Source organism: Ictidomys tridecemlineatus, chromosome 4 (assembly GCF_052094955.1).
Source record: "Ictidomys tridecemlineatus isolate mIctTri1 chromosome 4, mIctTri1.hap1, whole genome shotgun sequence".
NCBI lineage: Eukaryota > Metazoa > Chordata > Mammalia > Rodentia > Sciuridae > Ictidomys > Ictidomys tridecemlineatus.
Genome location: NC_135480.1, coordinates 134,394,520 through 134,414,961, shown reverse-complemented (window position 1 = coordinate 134,414,961; position 20,442 = coordinate 134,394,520). Strand labels below are relative to the sequence as shown.

Below are 20,442 nucleotides of genomic sequence, written 5' to 3'. Positions count from 1 at the left end.
TCTTTTGGTGCCCGTTGTGCTTCTATGAAGACATTTTGGTGGGCTCAGAATTTTGGAGGGAGCAGAGTAGGAATAAGTAATATCCTAAAAGTTCAACACACACTGTCTTCCATACATATGAAAAAAAATATGACAATTGACTCTAGAGTTCACCCCCATAGTATAGCTTCTGTCATAGAAAGACTTCTTCAGTTCTAGCTAAAAATCCTGGGAATGGGTCTGGAGTTGTGGCTCAGTAGTAGATCCCCTGCCTAGCATGTGTGAGGCACTGGTTTGGTCCTTAGTACCAAATAAATAAATAAATGAAGTTATTTAAAAAAAATCCTGGGGATGCCATCTAACACTCATTAGAATGGCTACTATCAAAAAAGCAAAACAAAATAGAAAATAACAAGGTCTGGCAAGGACATAAAGAAATTGGAATCTTTCGGGGATGCAAAACAGTACAGCCACTATAGAAAGCAGTACAGAGGCTACTCAAAAAATTAAGAATGCTATCACCATACGATCCACCAATCACATTTCTGGATATATAGCCAAAAGAACTGAAAGCAAGATCTTGAAGAGTTATTTATACACCTATATTCATAGCAGCATTATTCCCAATAGGCAAAGATGGAAGCAACCTGAGTGCACCCTGATGGATGAATGTATAAACAAAGTGTGGTGTATGGGATATTATTCAGCCAACATATGAATCTCCACTCCTGGAGGGAAGAGCACCGAATATCCACTGCTGCCTACCGTCATATAATTTGAGACAAGTGAGATGTTGGAAAACTCTGGAATCCTGTAGCTAAAAATCTTTGTGACAAAGAAACTCATAAATGGAACTGACGTGTTATCAAAATTTTTGCTGAACCAACAATTCTGTAGTTTTCCTTTTTTTTACAAAAGGAGGAATGAGATATTTATTCTTTTTGAGTTGCTCAAGTCAGAAAAATAAAACTACTAAATCTCAGGAATTCAATCTGGGATGACAGGGCAGGATGTGCAAGAAAGATTTTGTTGTTATTCTATTTTTTGCCAAAGCTCTAGGATAGCAAAAACGTTCTTGTACGATATTTCCAATGATGTATGGTCTTCTGAGTCTAGCAGTCATATGCAATTCAGAGCCACAATGAATTACTGATTTTAAAATAAAACCTTTTTGTTTTGTAACCTCACCTCACACTTGGGTTTGAGATAAAATGTATCATTCATTTTCTATTGAAATGTAGATTTCAGTGGGCTAGTACCTCCTTCTAAGAGGACTCCCTGTGTGAATAGTGACTTGGAATGTCTGGGAGACAGTTCATATCCCCGAAACTCTCAAGTTTCTGAATGTTGACAAAAATTGTGATGATGTCACTGGGCAGAGCTGTGTAAAGGAGGAGGGAGGCCGAGGTTGATATATGGCATTTACCTTCTCAACCTTCTGCCTCTCTTCTGCTAAGAACATTTCCATTGGGTCTTGAACTACCCCGACTCCATGGTATTGTGGTTCATTGGATGCTGCCAATTGTATTGCTCTGTGTTATGGTTTGGATATAAGGTGCCTCCCCCAAATTCCTGTGTTAATGTAGGAATATTCAGAGATAAGACGGGAGCCGTAATCTAATCTGTCCAACCTGGTTTGAACGGACTGACTGGGTAGTAACTGTAGGCAAGTGGGTATGAATGGAGGAGCTGGGTCATTGGAATGGTTCACTTCCCAGTGGCCTCTTCCTCCTCCTCTGCTGGCTGCCATGAATAGAGCTGCACTCCTCCACCACACCCTTCTGCCATGATGTTCTGCCTCATTTGGGGCCCATAGAAATGAGTCAGCCTGCTATGGAGTGAACCTCTGAAACCGTGAGCCAACATCAAACTTTTCCTCCTGTAGGTTGTTCTTACTGGGTATTTGTTCACATCAGTGAAAAGCAGACTAATGCAATCTGCATCTCAGAGTGCAGGAGTGGGGGTGTGTGTGACCTGAAGGCATTGAAGTCATTCTGAGTTGATTTTCAACCTAAAAACAAGAGGAGAGAGAGAGTCTTTTCTCTAATGACAAAGATGGCACAATCACTGTGGTCACAGGCTTGAAGTGAATGCCAATTTGAGTGAATGAAATGATGTGTGAGAGAAGAAAAGATAAGGAAAGAAAGACATCCACAGATGCAAACCTCCTGGCATCTGGGTTTTTTGTTCACCCACACTGAGGTTTGGGTCTAGGTTCTATGAATGGATTCAATCTGCTAACCTGGTCAGAGTTGAATTTATTTTCATTTCTTTTTTCTTTTTTTTTGGTGCTTGGGATTGAAACCAGGGTCTTGCATATGAAGGCAAGGGTTCTACCACTGAGCTACATCTCTAACCTGGAGTTGGATTTCTGTCACTTTAAATTCCAGGGTTGGAGCTCAGGGCACCAAGCACAAGCTACCTAGCATTTCTCCAGATGAAGGAGGCGCTCTTCTGAGGATGCAGTTGTCATCCAATTGGGCTATTACCTTCCCTTCAAGAGAAAACCACAAAGAACAGGAAAAGGTCCCTTGAACACTGAACAAAGGAGGGAGCACCAGTTTACTTCAACCATTAATGGGCCATTGATCTTGGGTGAGTTACTTTCAGATCCTCTGTAAAATGTGGGGTTAGACAACCATGTCTGAAGGGGCACTTTCAGCTCTTATGTTCTTTCATGTACCTCAGTGTCAATCTGATTATGCTATTGAGTCTTGGATTTTACTCCACCTCCACCTTCAGGTTTTCTTTCTTTTAGTCAATTCTTGCTTACATTTTTAGAAGGCTTTAACATTTTGTTCTTCTTGGGTTGGCCAGAGGAACAAAGTCAGGAAAAAAAAATGCATATCCTATATCTCCCTAGTTAATTAAACATCCAGAAATTTAATAAAGAAATCACAGCAGAGTAGGGTATAGAAAAGGCAAAAGAAAGAACTGTCAAATGATCTTGGGGATATTCCAAGACTGGATACAGTTTCCCAAGATAGAAGTAGCTCAAAGATAGAAGGGGATGTAGCCAGAGATTTGTTTGTACTGTTTGAAAAGTGGTTTGAATTGCTATTAGGAAAGACACTGGAAAAATTCCCTGTGTAGGTCTGAGTTCCCCCAAAATAGCAACCTAAAAGCTGTTTAAAAGACTGGGACTATTTGTTCTTAAAAAAAAATACACTGGGGTGCCTGTGTTCAAGAAATATCTTGTCTGTTGTGATGAAGGAAAATAATGGGGTGTCTTTTCAAAGGACTTAGTCCTTTGCTTAATTGTTCCTTTGAAATGTGTATGTGTGGTGGAGGTTAGGGGAATGTTAAAACAAATTTTTAAAAATTGTCATTTGTTGACACTGTAAATTTTCTTTTTTTTAATATTTTTTATTTTTAGTTGTAGATGGACATAATATCTTTGTTTCATTTTTATGTGGTGCTGAGGTTTGAACCCAGGGCCTCACGTGTGCTAGGTGAGCACTCTATCACTGAGCCACAACCCCAGCCCCACACTGTGAGTTTTCAATTTTTATGTTGGGAGAAATAACAAAATGTGTCAGAGGATTTCTTGAAACAATTGTGCTTTTAGAGGCTCTAATGAACTATTAAACAAAATCAAAGGCTTGGGCATAGGGATGTAGCTCAGTGGTAGAGTGTTTATTTAGCATGTGCAAGGCCCTGGATTCAAACTCCAGCACCAAAAACAAAAACAAAACCAATTCTAAGGCTGGCTACCTTCATCAGCTCTGGAGCCTGGGTTGACAAGTCTTAATTCTCAGAGGCTGATAATTTTATTTCTATTCATACTATATTTAATAGTAAAAAAGGAAAAATTCTCTACTTGCTGTCTCTTAAAATGCTGTGATTTCTGTTTCCTTGTGAGAAAAGAGTCAAAGAGTAGAAATGCCCAGAGGAGAGGAATCCTGGACTTGGGATGATTCTGAAAACAACTGAGTCTCATAGTGTCTTCTGAGTAAGCAAGAGATGTGCCTGGGCAGTTCTGCCTCTCAGTTAAGGTCTGGACCCCACCTTCTGCTGCCATCTATCAATAGCATCTTCTCATCCAAATCTGTTATCTCAGAAATGGATGTTTACCCCTCACTGGTTTATGTCTTTGTAAGGTATAGCAGTCAAATACTTTACCTTGTTTAGTAAGACCAAAGAACAAAAGAAAAGTGTGTTTGTGTGTTTGCACCCACATGTACCTACATGTATGTGTACATATAATCCCTAATATGTTTTGTCTTAAGTAAGAAAAATCAAAATATGCTTAATATTTGGAATGTTAAAGAAAGACGCAAAGCAGTACATATAGTATGCTACATTCTGTGGTAGGGAGAGAACATGTATGTATTTGTATTTGCTAAAGAAACTCTGGAAAGGAACAAAAGAACCCATAAAATTTGCTACTAGTGGAGATGAGGCAGAACCAAGAAGGTGAAGGACAAGGAAAATTTCAATGCACATGTTTTATGTTTGATTTTGAAAAAAATATTTATTCTTAAGTTTTAGGTGGACAAAATATCTTTATCTTACATTTACCTGGTGCTGAGGATCGAACCCAGTGCTTCGTGAATGCTAGGCGAGCACCCTACCACTGAGCCACAACCCCAGCCTCTGTTTGATATTTTTAACCATGCGAATTATAAACTAAAGTTGTCCTGGAGAGCTGGATAGTCGATGACTACACTCGAAGTTCTGTAATATTTGAACATTTAAAAATGGCTGGATGCTGGGCTGGGGTTGTGGCTCAGTGGTAGAATGTTTGCCTAGCATGCATGAGGCATTGGGTTCGATCCCCAGCACCACATTAAAAACAAAACAAAACAAAACAAAAAAACTAAAACAAAATAAAGGTATTGTGTCCATCTGCAACAAAAAATAAAATAAAAAATGGCTGAATGCTGTGGTGCATACTTATAATCCCAGCAACCTGACAGGCAGGAGAATCTGAAGTTCGAGGTCAGCCTCAGCAACTTAGTGAGATCCTAAGCGATTTGGTGACACCCCGTCTCAGAATTTCTAAATAAATAAATAGGGCTAGGGAAGGAGCTCTGAGTTCTCTCACAGTACAGTTTTTTTTTTTTTTTTTTTTTTTTAGGTAAACAACAAATGCTATTAACATTTTTCCTAAGTAAGGAAACCTAGGAAAGCAAAGGCAAAGCATCAGAGGTTACTTCAGGAACTAAAACCACATGTGAATATTCAAATAGTAGAGAGGAACAATCTCCCAACTACTGGATCTTCTGTGTAAACAAATCTCAATATTTTAATCGCAAACCAATAGCTTCTCCTCTGAGCCACAGCCTAAGGATAGTTAAACATTTCCCTATGACACTTAGCAGTTGCAGCAAGGTCGAAGACCAGGCCAATGGTAATAGCTAACTTGGTGATAAACACATGGAAAGAGCCATAGATCTACAAAGAATAATGGAAAACTTTAGCCAAGGCTGCAGAAGATACCATGCATCAAATCCAAAGCTGGTAGGATAGGAGGACTTCACCAATGAGAATCCACAAAAGCGAAGTCCTGTCTTCCTACTGGAAGGAAGGAGGAGCTGCAGCATCTCCAGGAGGCAGGGTAGGGCAGGGCACAGACTTGTGCAATGGCTTCCCTGCCCACACCCTTTATTTTCTAGATCTTATCTGATGGCTCAGGTTCAGTTTGTACCTCTCAGAGATGGCTCCTTCTTGGGAGAATTTAAAAGTCTTTATCTTTAAATCACCTTTAAAAATAGGGCAGTGTGCACAACACAGAGGATTATATTCTCTGGAAAGGAAATGTAGTAGTTTGGTGTCCTTTCCTTGGTTCAATGTCCAGAATCTTGGTGATCCTGGAAAAATCCTCGATTTGGGGGCTGGGGAAGTATCTCAGTGGTGGAGCACTTAGCTAGCAGGCGTGAGGCCCTGGGTTTGATCCACAACACTGCTAAAAAAAAAAAAAAAAAAGAAAAAGAAAATCCTTGATTTGGGTTTTACCTTTTCCTTCTATGAAATGAAAAAAAGAAAAAAGTATTACTAGTAAGGTACAGAAGATTTACCTATGAAGCCACAGATGGAAGGACAGTCTTCCACACGTATATCCTTTGGCAATTTCAAAAAGTGAAGGAGTTGCTCCTGGGATTTGTGATCTGAATTTGACAATTCAGTTCCCAAAACCCAACATCCAACACACATACACACACACACACACACACACACACACACACACACACGCACACAAGACACAATGAAAATACTTCATATTTTGATATGTGAAAATGATCCTGTATTGTTTGAAAGAGAGTGGATATCTTTGCCTTTACTATTCATTGGGACATTTGGTAATTTTCTTTGATCTGTAAACGGAAGAGTTTAGAATTCATGCAGTTTCTTTTGTCTCCTGAATTCTACATGGTCAGTACATCTGGTTAGGATTCATTAAAATTATCTTCAACTCCCTAAGGAAATTTATTTCCATTTAGAGATTTGAGGCATGAGGGAACAGCTTGGGGACACTGAGTCATTTTGTTACTTAACAGTGCCATTTGGGAGCTGGGGCTGTAGCTCAGTGGCAGAATGCTTGCCTAGCATGTGAGAGGCACTGGGTTTGATCCTTAGTACCATATATAAATAAAATAAAGGTATTCTGTCAATCTACAACTACAAAAAAAGTTTTAGGAAAAAAAAGAGTTCCATTTGGATGATACAAGTCAAAGGATGCTGGGATGTACATAGTTTATATAAATAGCATTAAAATTTTTTTTTTCATTCTGTTTCTCAGTTCTGTCAACCTCTTTCCAAATCTTTGGCCTGTCATCTGGGAACAGCTTTGTGCTTATTTACAGGGAATGTAATTTTCCCTCCTCACTGCCTCAGGACAATGCTGGGAGAGGTTGGCTGTCAGAATGTGTGGGTAGATGATTCTAGATGATATTCCAAGATTCCTTCCAGCACTGTGAGTTTGGGAAACAAATGTACGCAACACCCTGTTCGTCTAACTACCTCTTCTCCCTCACAAAACACATCTCTTGCACAGTCTGTACCTTGCCAAGGTCTGCTGTAAACTTTGAATAGTTGTGCAAATCCAGAGAAGAGTGACTGGAACTAAAGCAAGTTGAATAGAAGCAAAGTTTTTGGTGATCTCCCACATGTAGCATCATTTGTCAGTAAAAGCACTGACCTAGAATTCTAGTGGCAGGGCAACGTGTTAGTGCCCGATGAAGCATGTAACCTTGGCAGAAAAAAAGGAAGAAGGGCCTTGGCAGCCACAGGCTCTCAAAGGCTGCAAATGGGTGCCCCTGGATCTTCAGGGTTTTTTGGTGGTTGTTAGGCCTATCCTCACCCCACTTTTTCAAAATATCCAACTTTTTTTTTTTTTAAAGAGAGAGTGAGAGGGAGAGAGAGTTTTTAATATTTATTTTTTAGTTATTGGCGGACACAACATCTTTGTTGGTATGTGGTGCTGAGGATCGAACCCGGGTCGCAGGCATGCCAGGCGAGCGCGCTACTGCTTGAGCCACATCCCCAGCCCCCAGCACATGCTTTTAAAAGTTGTATATTTTGGGGCTGGGGATGTGGCTCAAGCGGTAGCGCGCTCGCCTGGCATGCCTGCGACCTCCTCAGCACCACATACCAACAAAGATGTTGTGTCTGCCGAAAACTAATAAATAAATATTGAAATTCTCTCTCTCTCTCTCTCTCTCTCTCTCTCTCTCTCTCTCTCTCTCTCTCTCTCTCTCTCTCTCTCTTTAAAAACAAAAAAAAAGCATGTGCTGGACATGGACATGGTGGTGCATGCCTGTAATCCCAGAGATTTAGGAGGCTGAGGCAGGAGGATTGCAATTTCAAGGCCAACCTGAGCAATTTAGCAAGAAGACCCTCAACATCTTAATGATGCCCTGTATCAACATATAAATAAAAAGGACTGGAATGTAGCATCCTGGGTTCAATTCTCAGTAGCGAAACAAACACATAAAACCACAACAACCCCCTCCTCAAACAAAACAAAACATGATTATTAATTTTTAAATGTCCACCATAGGAAATTCTGAAGAATAAAGGGCTGAGAAGGTGGAACAATGGTAGTCCACTTGCCTAGCATGTGCGAGACCCTGGATTTCATCCCCAGCACTGCAAAAATACCCTAAAGCCAAAACAAAACATTTATTTCCTTTCTTCTGCCTTACATGATTACTCAAGAAGTATCTGTCAAGTTTCTAATATGCTTGATGCTGAAGATACAAACATAATCTCAGCTCTTCAGAGAATTTACATCCTAGTGAGGGGGTGATCCCTAAATAGGTAGTACTATTGCAGAGACTGCTAAGTTATGAGAGACAGCTAAGGGCTGAGCCAAGTGGTAACCAAGAACCAGGTCAGTTATAGTCTTGTGGATCCATTAGAAGTTTGGTGGTTGTTCTCACTGCGTTGGGAAGCCTTTAGAGGGCTTTCAGCAGGGAAGTTCCATGATCTCTTTATGCATGTTTTGAAAAGTTGACTGTGAGCTGGGAGTGTAGCTCAGTGGCACCACACCTGCCTAGACTGTGAGCCCTGAGTTCCAATTACCAGTTGATGGAGGTTCCTATTTGGAGTTGAAATGGGAAGGAAGGTAAGGTGGCAAAGAGAGTGGGAGGGGGGCAGGGGAAGAAAAAGAGGGAGAAGTTCTGAGGTAGAATAGACTATGAGAATGAGGGAAGAGAAGACCTTCTTGAAACTATGCCAAATGGGGAAGGGGAACATTAACCCATAAGGGCAAATAGTTTCCTGTCTCTAGAGGTAAAGACTTGAACTTCAAGATAGGCCTCTTTTTAGTTTAGGGTGATTATCGAAATAGATCCATTATTTATAAATTCATTCTTTCATTCAAGAAATCTCCATCATGAGTTTACCCTGGGCTAGGCACTGTTCTTGGTATATCAGGAAACAAAGAAGAAGAAAGTGCAACCCTCATAGAGCTTACATTTTACCAGACAGGCAATGCTTGTAATAAATGGACTAATGATATAGCATGTGAGGTGATTCATGCTTTGGAAAAAAGAAAAAGTTAGCAGGAATCAGGTGGACCAGTTGTGGAGAGGAAGGTTGTGGTTTTAAGAGGGTATTTGTGTTGACATGTTTTACATGAAAGTCCAGTCAGGCATTGTGATGGGATATGGGGGATGACGAGACTTACTTCACACACAAGAAGCTTTCAGTACAAAGAGAGACAAAACAAAACAAAACAAAAAACCAAACAAAAAACCCAAAACCAAAAAACCATGAGAAACCATCACAGTCATGCAGAGACTAAGGAGACATGGCAAGTCAATAGGATGTGGACCCCAGGACAAAATAAGGATATTAGGTTAAAAACTAAGGAAATCTATGGACTTAATGTACCAATACTGGTTTGTTAATCATAATAAATGTAGCATACCAACATGTGATGTTAATAGTGGGGGAAGCTGAGTGAGAGGTGCACACGGAAATTATGTGATGTCATCTCAATTTTACTATAAATCCAAAACTATTGGAATAAATTAAAGTCCACTAATAAAAAGACATGAAAAAATAAAATAAAATAGAGGGTATTTGTGCAGGCCTCATTGATTGGATGACAATTGTAAAGTGGAAAATTATTCTAAATACCAGAAGCTTCAGAAGGGCAGGTGCCATGCCTGCTGTCTTCATTGCATGTAGTAGCAATGCACAATGTGTTGAGTTACAAATGAAAGCTAAATGACCAAATCTGAATGCATTTGTTTATGTTCTGGTTTAGGAGAATAAAGAGCGGAAATTGTGGCTCTAAGAAAGTGGGATTTTAAATTTTTATTTTTTTTTAAGTTGGGGTATTGTTATTTTGGCTGTGTGCAAAGAGATGAGGTGATGGGAAAAGAGTTTTTATTTTATTTTTATGTCACATGGCATATTCCTACATCATTTAATGATTCTTAATGGTCATCATAGCACATCGTGCCACATTTAATCAACTTTGCCCCTCCCTTCTCCAATTTCATTTCTGTGATTAGATGGGATTACAAAAATGCCACTCCAAATTTCACTCAAAGACCTTGGGAAAATATTTTCGTAGAAAAGAGGCTAAGTTAAATTATGAAGTAGATGTAAAATTCACATTAAATGATGAAAGTCTGGACTTCAAAGGAACTCCTTTCTGCAGAGAAGGGGGCCTCCCTCTTTCAAATCTCCATGTGAGTCTCCACTGGAGTTCTTTCGAGAGGGGAACCTACGTGGAAAAATTTGAGTTGCGCTGGCTCTTTGAGTTGCGCTGGCTCTGTGCCTCCTTCCTCTGGCTTGGTCTGTGGCTTCCCCTGTGTATGACATTCCTATTAGTTATCTTCTCACGTTTCTGAACTCACAGTTGGCGCAACCCGAGAGAGAACGCCAGCCTCCAGCTCGTCCTTTCACAAAAAGGGAAAGGAGAATCAGTAACTTTAAAGGATTTGCTTGGGGGCATGCAGCCACCCAGAGTCCTGGGACACCTCCATCCTTTCATCTTGCAGGAACTAGGGGTCCAAGTGCGGGTACAAAGAATCTTATCCACTCATCACCCACCCCCGCACTTCCCTCCATTCTCGACTTTGCATCTTGGGTGCCTTGCCAGACTGAGTCTGGCAGTCGTGAGGGTGCTTAGAAAAGTTTGGTGAATTAATGACTGCTGTGGTTCTGGAACAAAAAGTTATCACAGCCCAGTCCAGAGGCTAGTGGAAGAGAGATGGTGGATTAAGAGCGACTGATTTGCATCGCTTCTCCGGATCCGGCCCAGAAAGACAGGCTGGGTCGGAGTTGGGGTAATGGAACCAAAGGAGGGTTCAGAGGCGCGAACACAGTTGGGTAGGACCAGCCTCTTCTCGCCGCCCACCATCTTCAGAAGGCAGCTCAGCCAAGCCGGCCGGCTGGTGCAATCTCTCGTGCGCCTTGCATTGATCCAAAAGGGGGACGAAACACAGAAAGCGAGGAGCAATCGTAACCACAAAGGGTTGGTGAATGAGACCAATGCGGACGCAAGCTTTCTACTGAGAACCAATCGGCGCAGGGCTTGCGACAGCGGACCAATGGGGCGCCGGTTTGACGCTGGAAGAAGGCAGGGGCTTGGTGCCCGCGGCAGACTAGCAGGGCTGCTGTTAAGAGTCGCTGGTGTTCCACGCGGTCTGTTCTCTTTAGCTGACTAGCTGCTCTCGTCGCTGCACCATGGACGCCCTGAAGCAAGTAATCAACTTCGGGCCCGGGCCCGCCAAACTGCCGCACTCGGTAAGACTCGCGGTGTGCTTGGGAGTTGGCTCGAACTAGATCGCTCACCTGGGTGGGTTTGCATCCCTGCTCCGGGTGCCCAGATCCCGGCTTCCAACGCGAGTCCCCCAACCTCTTTGCAACCTGCATGCAAAGAGGAGCTCTTGTGAGAAAGATTCTAGAAGAATGGATTTGGCAGAGGAAGCTCTTTGGGACATGTCTCTGCAGCTGTTCTTGGCTCTGACTGCCAGCCGGGTGCAGCTCTCCTGCATGCAGATCCCGTGGCCGTGCCTTCTCCCCGACCCAACTGGACCAGGCGGGAAATGCGGCGCGGTAGAAAAGAAAAAGTTCTTATCTCGGTGTGCTGCAATCCCTGGCAGTGTGCATGGAATGCATGACTGGGTACTGTGAGTGAATGATACAAGGGAATGAGCAGATAATAGATTTTGCATACTGCAGTGGTTCAGGATTTCTGAAGGGGATTGCAAACTGAGGGATCGCTTGCCCTCACCCCCAAACGTATTTAGTTCAGCCGTCGCTGGGAATACTGCAGTCAGAAATTAGATTTGAAAACCCCCTGGTTCCTGTCCTCCACAGAACTGACCCATTCTTTCTTCTCTCTGTTGTGTTTTTAAAACCTGCTTGTCCTCTAAATTAGGCATTCAATGATTCAAACTCTAGTAGCATTGGTCTGCTTTAGTCCAGTCTGTTCACTTTGTTCTGGAGCAAGTAGATTAGATTTTTTTCCCTCTGGGCTACAACCACACGAAGCAAATGCAAGTGGAACTCAATTCTTGCCCTCCCAGCCCCCAGTCAGGCTCTGGCCCCTCCCTTTTCACCACCCTCCCCACGAGCACCCTCCCCCAGCTCCATCAGCTGTGAAGAAGGCAATGTCTCTGATGTGCCTTGCACCCTTTGACAGGCTTCCGCCGCCTGTCTGATAATGTGCAGCAGCATGGGAGCGTAGCCAAGTATTTTACAATTATCTATTGTTGAACACTAGAAATGTCCCTGGGACAGAGCCTTCTCTGTGTGGTGGTAAGAACAGGGAATCTTACAATGTGAGAGAGGAAAGGAGATCTTGCTCTTCTGGGGGCGCTCACAGTAGCTGAGAACAGCCCACCTGCAGCACTGGGGATGGAACCTGGCCCTGCACGTGCTAGGCATGTTCTTCCTCTGAGCTGCATCTCCAGCCCCCAGGGCTCATTTTTTTCTGTTACCATTGTTCATTTTCGCTGATAGAACTATGGAAATAATTCCTGTAGTGCCCCTCATGCCCAGCTGTGTTTTAGAGTCTTCCAGGTATTTGTATCCCCCTGTTATTTGTTATGAAATTGATTATGGTGGCATTTGTCATAAATAATACACTTATTAATTATTTTTCCTGAGAGGACTTTTTTTTTTCCTTCTGTTACCCTGTAACCTGGTGGGGCAGGTGCTGCTGCTTGGGTGTCTTCTTGATTTAGTTGAATTGTAAAAATTAGAAAAGTTTTCAACCTCTGTCACCATAGTGGAAAATATGTTTTACAAGATGATGAAGTACATGCATTGTAATTATAATCTAAAAAAATATTAGGAAATAATATTTATCCTACTTGTGATATACACTCTTTTTGTGTTCTATTCTGCTCTAGTTTGCTCTGTTTCCTTAAATAAATTAGTTGTGAACCACAAAAACTATTGCATTCTGCAGTTTGGAAAAAACTTCACTGCATTATAGGGGTGTGTTTGTGGGTGGGTGGGAGGTTTGGCTAGAAGTCTTTTTAAAAACTCCTTGTGATGATTTTAGAAACTTTTATAGTTGTATTTTTCAAGGAATGCTGTCTAGAAGAAAAATTTAAAGTCTTAAAGCAAATTCAAAGATGTTTCTGGGGATGGTGGTGTAGTTCAGGGGTAGAAGGCTTGCCTAACACTTGTTAAATGAGGCCCTGGGTTTAGTCCTCAACACCAAAAAAAGGAAAAATTAAAAAAAAATAGTCTGGATTATTTTGTTTCTTTTTATTAAACAAAAGGATTCACATAAGTTTGTTTTTATTCTTTTTGGTTAACTGTACATATATATGGGGTAAGATTTTATCACCTGTGTACTCTGTGTATTGATCAAGTCAGTAATTTGATCAGCCAGTGCTAGCTAATAAGCATTCAGCCATTCAAAACACAAAAACACTTTCTTGAACCTCACCGTTGAGGCAGTCTTTGTGTAATTCTTATTAAAATATTTTTTCAGACAAGTTGCAGGTCAGCTTGTATTTTAATGATGTCTTCCTTATCTAACATCTTTTAAAGAAGTAATCTCCCATTTGGAGTCCACACAGGGTCTCTTGTTCTTTGTGTTCATTTCTTAGAGCTTTTCATTTTCTCTGTATTTTTTATTATGGAAATCCTCAATTCACTCAGGTTTAGAGAGAATAATGTAGTGAACTCCCAGGTACCCATCTATCAGCATTTTGCTAATCTTGTTTTAGCACATTGAGATAACACCCCCAACCTCCTTCAAACCCAGGGCTTGGGATGAATCTTAATTTACAGCAGGTGCTTCCTTTTTTTTTTTTCTTTTTTTTTCCCCCACCTTACCTGTCCTAATCTAAAAAAAAAAAGACTGGAAAATTGATCTAACTGTATCTCTATAATTAGAGACTAATTGATTTTTTGTTTGTTTGTTTGTTTCCTGGACCTAGAACTTTATGCATCCTATACATTTAACTTTTAGGGAGTGGCAAATGAGGTTGTGGAGGGAACATTTTCTAGGGAATTGGTAAATTCATATCTTTGGGAACGCATGTCTTAGCATCTATTTTGTTGCCTCATTTCAGGCTAAGTTGCATTAGAAAAGCTCCTGTGGGAATGGGGAGGAGGAGGTTTGCCTGGGACAGAAGCCTGGGAATCTCACAGGCTTGTGTGTGGACTCCCTCTTCTTCTTCAGGTTCATATATACAAAGGGAAAGCTGTGTATAGCATATTGAAATCACTTTTTTTTTTTCTTCCAGGTGTTGTTAGAGATTCAGAAAGAATTATTAGACTACAAAGGAGTGGGCATTAGTGTTCTTGGTAAGATTTGCTTTTGGATTCTGGTCCTGGTTTCAGAGGGAGTTAATTTATTAAATGCAGTCAGCCTAGAATTTCTACAGGTCTTCCCAATAGGCTTTTGTAGATACATTTTTAAACTTTAATAACTGTGTTTGCTAGGAACAATTTTGAAGATGGCATAAATGCTGGTGGGAGGCTTAGACATCTCAGCTTTCTGTTTCATGATTTTTTTTGCTAATAACATAATCTGTGACCAGAAGACCCTGTACTTTTGCATAACAGTACCATCAAACATTTATAATTTCTTTAATTCAATTTAGAATTTTTGTTATACTTCAAGTACAAATTTACTAAAGTTTAAAAGTACACAAGCCTTCTATGAAGATCTTACACATTAGTAATTTTATTGTTCAGTTTCTCTCCCCTGTGGTGTTGGGCAAGAGGACCTCTGAGTTCTACAATTAATTTTCTTTTATTTAATTTTTTTGTTTTGAAAGTTCCAAAGGCTACATGGTATGAAGAGACCATAGGGGGGGTTGGCTGGGGCTGGGGCTCAGTGGTAGAATGCTGGCCTAGCATGTGTGAGGCTCTGGGCTCAATCCTCAGCACCTCAAAAAAATAAAATAAAGTAAAGCTATTATGTCCATCTACAACTAAGAAAAAAAAAAAAGGAAGAAAGAAAGAAAAAAAAAAGAGACCATAGGGTTAACTGTATTGCTTATTTGTGTTCCTGTGGGTTTGAGACATATACTTAGATTTCTGTCAAGTGAAATCACAGCCTGGAATTTTGTGCTCTGTCCTAAAAAGAAACCACTGCCCATGGATTCCTGTTTGTGAGAAAGATGTGGTATTCACAGTCTAATGAGAACCTAATGATGAGTTTAAGTGGCTTATTCATTTCATGTGACTTGAAAAATCATTTTGCTTTGACTATAAGACTAAAATGTGCACGACTTGAAAATAAATTTGGATTATCCCCTACACTAAGTGAGTATGGGCCCACTATTTGAATGCAAAGTAACTGATATTTTTCTTTATTATTTTCTTGCCAATTTTGTAGACATTTTTGTTGTTTATCTTCCACAGAAATGAGTCACAGGTCATCAGATTTCGCCAAAATTATAAACAATGCAGAGAATCTTGTGCGGGAGTTGTTGTAAGTCTAAAAAAGGCCAAATTACTTTTGTTCAGTATTTCATAAACCTGGATGTCTGTTATATTATTTTCTATATTTTGTGTTTGTTCATAGTATTCTACCATTAAAAACAAGCTTTTTAATCCCCTCCCAGATTCACTATTAGTACATAATGTTTCTTATGTGTTTTCCAGCCTGCGTCTGTGTGTCATTTTTATTTTATACGTTATTTCCAAAGATGTGAAATATCTTGGAAAGATTTTTAGCATTGTGCCAGTTAAACTGACTTGAAAAGGCCTTAAATGAGAAAGAAATGGTCACCTTTTTCAGCATAAATAACTATAATCTAGTTCAGGAATTCTTTTTTTTTTTTTTTTTAAAGAGAGAGTGAGAGAGAAGAGAGAGGAGAGAGAGAGACAGAGAGAATTTTTAATATTTATTTTTTAGTTCTCAGCGGACACAACATCTTTGTTGGTATGTGGTGCTGAAGATCGAACCCGGTCTGCACACATGCCAGGCGAGCGCGCTACCGCTTGAGCCACATCCCCAGCCCTCAGGAATTCTTAAAGTGGAAGCTTTCTGCTATCTGTCAATTAATTACCTGGTTACGGGTTGATGTTAAACAGTTCAAGGCTCACCTGGATTTGCTGAGTCAGAATGTCTGGAGAAACTATTTGTAAGAGGATTTGGGGAAATTTAAGAGTTCTTAACTCCAGGTACTCCTCTGCCTTAATAATATTTAAAGGAGAGAAAGAAAGGTTTTAAATATGTAGATACAGTTGCATATACATATGGCTTTTTTTTTTTTTTTGCTTGGTGGGGAATGTGTTCTACTACTAAAGCTATATCCCTAGCCCTAAAATCACGTTTTTTTTCCTGCTTACAAATATAATGCACATTTATGATAGAAAGTTCAGAAATAGACTGTAACTTATAAATTAAACTGAAATTATCTATAATCCCACCAGTCAGAGATAATCAACATTGAAGGTCTGTTCTGTTCTGACATCATCATTTTATTAAATTGTCCTGATTATTTCATAACTTTTTTTTTTTTTTTTAAATCTTTTGGTACTAGGGATTGAAGCCAGGGGTATTTTACCACTGAGCTACATTCCCAGCCCCTTTGATTTTTTATTTTGAGACAAGTACTCATTAAATTTCTTAGAGCCTTTTTAAGTTGCTGAAGCTGGCCTTGAACTTGTGATCTTTCTGCTTCAGCCTTCGGAGTTGCTGGGAGTATATCACTGCCCGGCCATAAATTTGCTTTTTAAAGTGCTTTGAGAAGCTGATTAGATGGGCAGGCTTGGAGGTAATTTTGTGAGGAATAGTGGAGGCCCATTGCACTGAGAGTGTTCGGATCTGGTGATCATCTGCTTGGCCCATCTTGCCCACGTCTGCCCATTGGGTCCCCTGTGACATTCATGGAATGATGAAGGAAGGGATATTTGGAACTTTAGCCTGGGACATTGGCATTGACCAGATGGCTGTAGGCCTCTTCTGACTAGAACTACTATTTAATTATGGACCTAACCTCCTAACCAAGCTCCTGTCTATCCCCCTGTACTTGGACTTCTGCCTGGTTTCCTTGCATCTGAATAACTGGTAGAGTCTCCTAAGATATGTGTGGCTGCTTTGCTATTTTACTGGCTACAGAATGTAGGCCAGGCAGAGTTCAGAACAAGATATTGCACACCACCTTTCCCCCAAGACCCTACTCAGTTGCCCTGTTCTTTATTATTTATGTGTATGCTAGAGCCCTGTTCCCTGGCCACTTGCCTTTTGTACCCCTTATTCTAAACTCTGACTGCTCTAAGGCTTGGGTCCAGCTTCCCTGGCCATGGATCCCTGAAGCTGGTGGTATTCTGCTGCCTGCAGCTATTAGAATTATCATCTTAATTTTCCATCCTGGAGTCAAAAATTTTTGTTCTTAATCTTGATCTACATCGGGTTTGTGATTACATGACTTGGTCTAAGTGGTAATCAAAAATCCCTCCCTAGGGTCTTCCTGATTCATAGCATGCTATCTGACATAGAAAGTTTCAGGAGTTTCAGTCACAAGTGACAGGAACCTACCTCACTGGCTTTAGCAAAAAGTGCAATATTTACCCCCTTAGAGAAGTACAGTGGATTTAGGAGCTCAGTTGATACCAGGAAGGTCTTCTCCTTCTCCTGCCTCTGCTTTCATATGTGTTAGCTTTGCCAGATGGCCACTAGTGGTTTTAGGATTAGCTCCCACAAATTTATTCTTTCCTTCAAAAGAAAGTTCAAGCAAAGATCTAAGAATTGAATACCATTGGCCAGCTCGGAGGAGGGATGATTCCCTAAGAATAACAGGGTATGTTACTAGGAAAAGGAGGAGATGCCTCTCTTCAGATAGTAGGCTGTAGGCTTCCACAATAGTCCCAATAAATCGTTGTCCTATGAACAAATGGGTAAATGACTAAATTGGCAAGACAAAGTGATAGTGGGACTTTACTGTATTTCTTATAGAAAAGCCACCCAAGACAAAGCACTTGGTAGAGTATCACTCATTCTCCATCTTTGACCTTGTGAGTCTGTTTATGTGCGGTTACTTGTGTTTCTGTCCAGGGCAGTTCCAGAAAACTACAAGGTGATTTTTTTGCAAGGAGGTGGGTGTGGCCAGTTCAGTGCTGTCCCCTTAAACCTGATTGGCCTAAAAGCTGGAAAGTGTGCCGACTATGTGGTGACTGGATCTTGGTCAGCAAAGGCAGCAGAGGAAGCCAGGAAGTTTGGGACTGTGAACATTGTCCATCCTAAACTTGGGAGCTATACAAGTAAGTTCTGGGAGCTGGGCTGGATAGTAATGTGCAGATTGGTGGCTTACCCCTGCATAGGGTGATATGCAGTTGATTTTAATGCTTTTTTCCCCTTGTCAGCATTTAGTTTGATACCAATTAGGTTGGGTGGTTGCATTAATAGAAGACTACTAAATAGCTTCTGCAAAACAGAGTACTGATAGGCTCATGTAGGTGAAAAGTCCAACAGCGAGTTTGGCTTTAGGTATGGCTTGAGCAGGGGTTCTAACAATGCCTTTGGGCCTTGATGTCTCCTTGTTTTCTCTGTGATTTCCTCCACAGCCAGGAAAAGCTGTCCCCTCTTTCTGGGACAATGACTATAGCTGCTTCTGACCTTACTTATATTCTCCCTAAGTTTTATATGCTAGGGAATTTTCAGTGACAGTCTCATGTCTCGTGCCCAGTCTAAACAAGTCCCTGTGGCTGTATTTGAGTCACATTCTAGCTCTTGAGCTGTAGATTGAATCAGCTGTTCTGAAACCACATTTGCTGAAAAACTGGTGAGGGCCAGGGTCTCAGGAAGAAACTCCTGAACTCTTAGTGGACACAGGATAGATGGATTCTGAGTGACAAGAAAAAATTATTTAGAGATCCACCGTGTTTTTTTTTTTCTTTTCTTTTCTTTTGGTTCTGGGGATTTAACTCAGGGGTGCTTTACCCCTGAGTCATATCTGTAGCCCTTTAAATTTAAGACTGGGTCTCACCAAGTTGGCAGGGTGCTTTCACTTGTGAAATGCTTTGGGATCAGCTTTTTACTAAAGGGGGAGAAGTGTCAGTCTCCTGGTCAACACCAATCTATATTAGAAAGGAGGGTAAAAGTGCAAAGTCTCAAACTTGTCTTCTGTGATAGAAATTCCAGATCCAAGCACCTGGAACCTCAACCCAGATGCCTCCTATGTGTATTTCTGTGCAAACGAGACCGTGCATGGTGTGGAGTTTAATTTTATACCTGATGTCAAGGGAGCAGTACTGGTTTGTGACATGTCCTCAAACTTCTTATCCAAGCCAGTGGATGTTTCCAAGGTACAGTATAAAAAGAGTGGTTTCTTTAGGGGGATTCTAGTCCTTGAAGCCAGGGCAGATGTCATTGAGAAGACTGACATTTGCTTGCAAGTGGGCCACTCCTGCTCTAGGTGCATGAAACCAGGGGGAGAATGTCTGCAAAGAACAGTGCTGGACTTTTGGATGTTTTTTAAAAAAATTTAAAAATATGAAAATTTAAAAAATTTTAGAGTTTTACCATTTGAAATTGTTAAAAAAAAATTAAACATTGTACAGATAAATTTTTAGGATAAAAAAAATTGTGTTTCTTCTCTTGGTTGCCAAGAATATTTAGAGACTTAATTTTATTTTTTTGTGGTGCTTGGGGATTGAACCCAGAACCTTGTGCATGCCAAGCATGCATGGTTCCTCTGAGCTACATCTCCAGCCCAGAGGCCCAGGATTAAAGACTGTTGGGTGTGGAATGGAGGTGTGCTGTGAGTGTGAATGTGAATGTGAATATGGACATGGCCTTTACAATGCTGGACTTCGGTAGCCCCTTTCAGGTGAGATCCAGGCCTGGGGCCTGGTGATTCCTATAGACCATGGGATGCTCTCTAAACAGGAGTGGAGTCACTTCCTCAAAAAAACATGCTTTGGAAAGAAATTGGGAAGTTTGCATATATTGATAGAAAATGGCCACAAATGCTTCTAAAGCAGGCTACCTTTCTGTTTTTAAGTTTGGTGTGATTTTTGCTGGGGCCCAGAAGAACGTTGGCTCTGCTGGGGTCACAGTGGTGATCGTCCGGGATGACCTGCTGGGGTTTGCCCTCAGAGAGTGCCCCTCCTTCCTGGAGTACAAAGTGCAGGCCGCAAACAGCTCGTTGTACAACACGCCTCCATGTTTCAGGTAACTTTGGGTTGTGTCGCTATGGACCCCGCGAGGAGTTCTTACTATTTCCTATTAAAGAGGGGATGAGTTTTTAAAGTAGAGTGTGCTCCTATGAGCCATGACCTAATAGCCCCAAATATTTTACCAGGATTCTTTGTTCACGTCTCCCCCTTGACCTTCTACTGAGCAGTTTTTCTTGTTGCCCTTTGTAAAAACATTTTTAAATTTTTGGGCCATGTTTTTGATCTTGGTACTTCAGGCCGCACTGGCTTGAACTGTTGTCCTTTTATGAACTGTAGCTGGCTTCTCTTCAGTTGTAGGAACCTGCATTGCAGTATCTCAGGGAGAGAAAGGTTGCCCTGCTTTAGAGTCTTTTCACTTCCAGATTTTTGTGAAAACCTTCATGATGCCTAGTATTTCAC

General features: G+C 41.0%; 1 protein-coding gene across 1 annotated transcript in view; it reads left to right on the top strand.

Annotated features, from left to right (window-relative positions):
• Window positions 1-11,029: 11,029 nt before the first annotated feature.
• Window positions 11,030-20,442, top strand: part of Psat1 (phosphoserine aminotransferase 1) — a 29,932-nt gene continuing 20,519 nt past the window's right edge. The window contains exons 1-6 of the mRNA XM_005335150.5: window positions 11,030-11,187; window positions 14,154-14,214; window positions 15,280-15,349; window positions 17,921-18,126; window positions 18,998-19,170; window positions 19,869-20,038. Of these exons, the coding sequence (XP_005335207.1) occupies window positions 11,128-11,187; window positions 14,154-14,214; window positions 15,280-15,349; window positions 17,921-18,126; window positions 18,998-19,170; window positions 19,869-20,038 (740 nt within the window). The 5' untranslated portion in view covers window positions 11,030-11,127. The remainder of the gene's footprint in view (window positions 11,188-14,153; window positions 14,215-15,279; window positions 15,350-17,920; window positions 18,127-18,997; window positions 19,171-19,868; window positions 20,039-20,442) is intronic.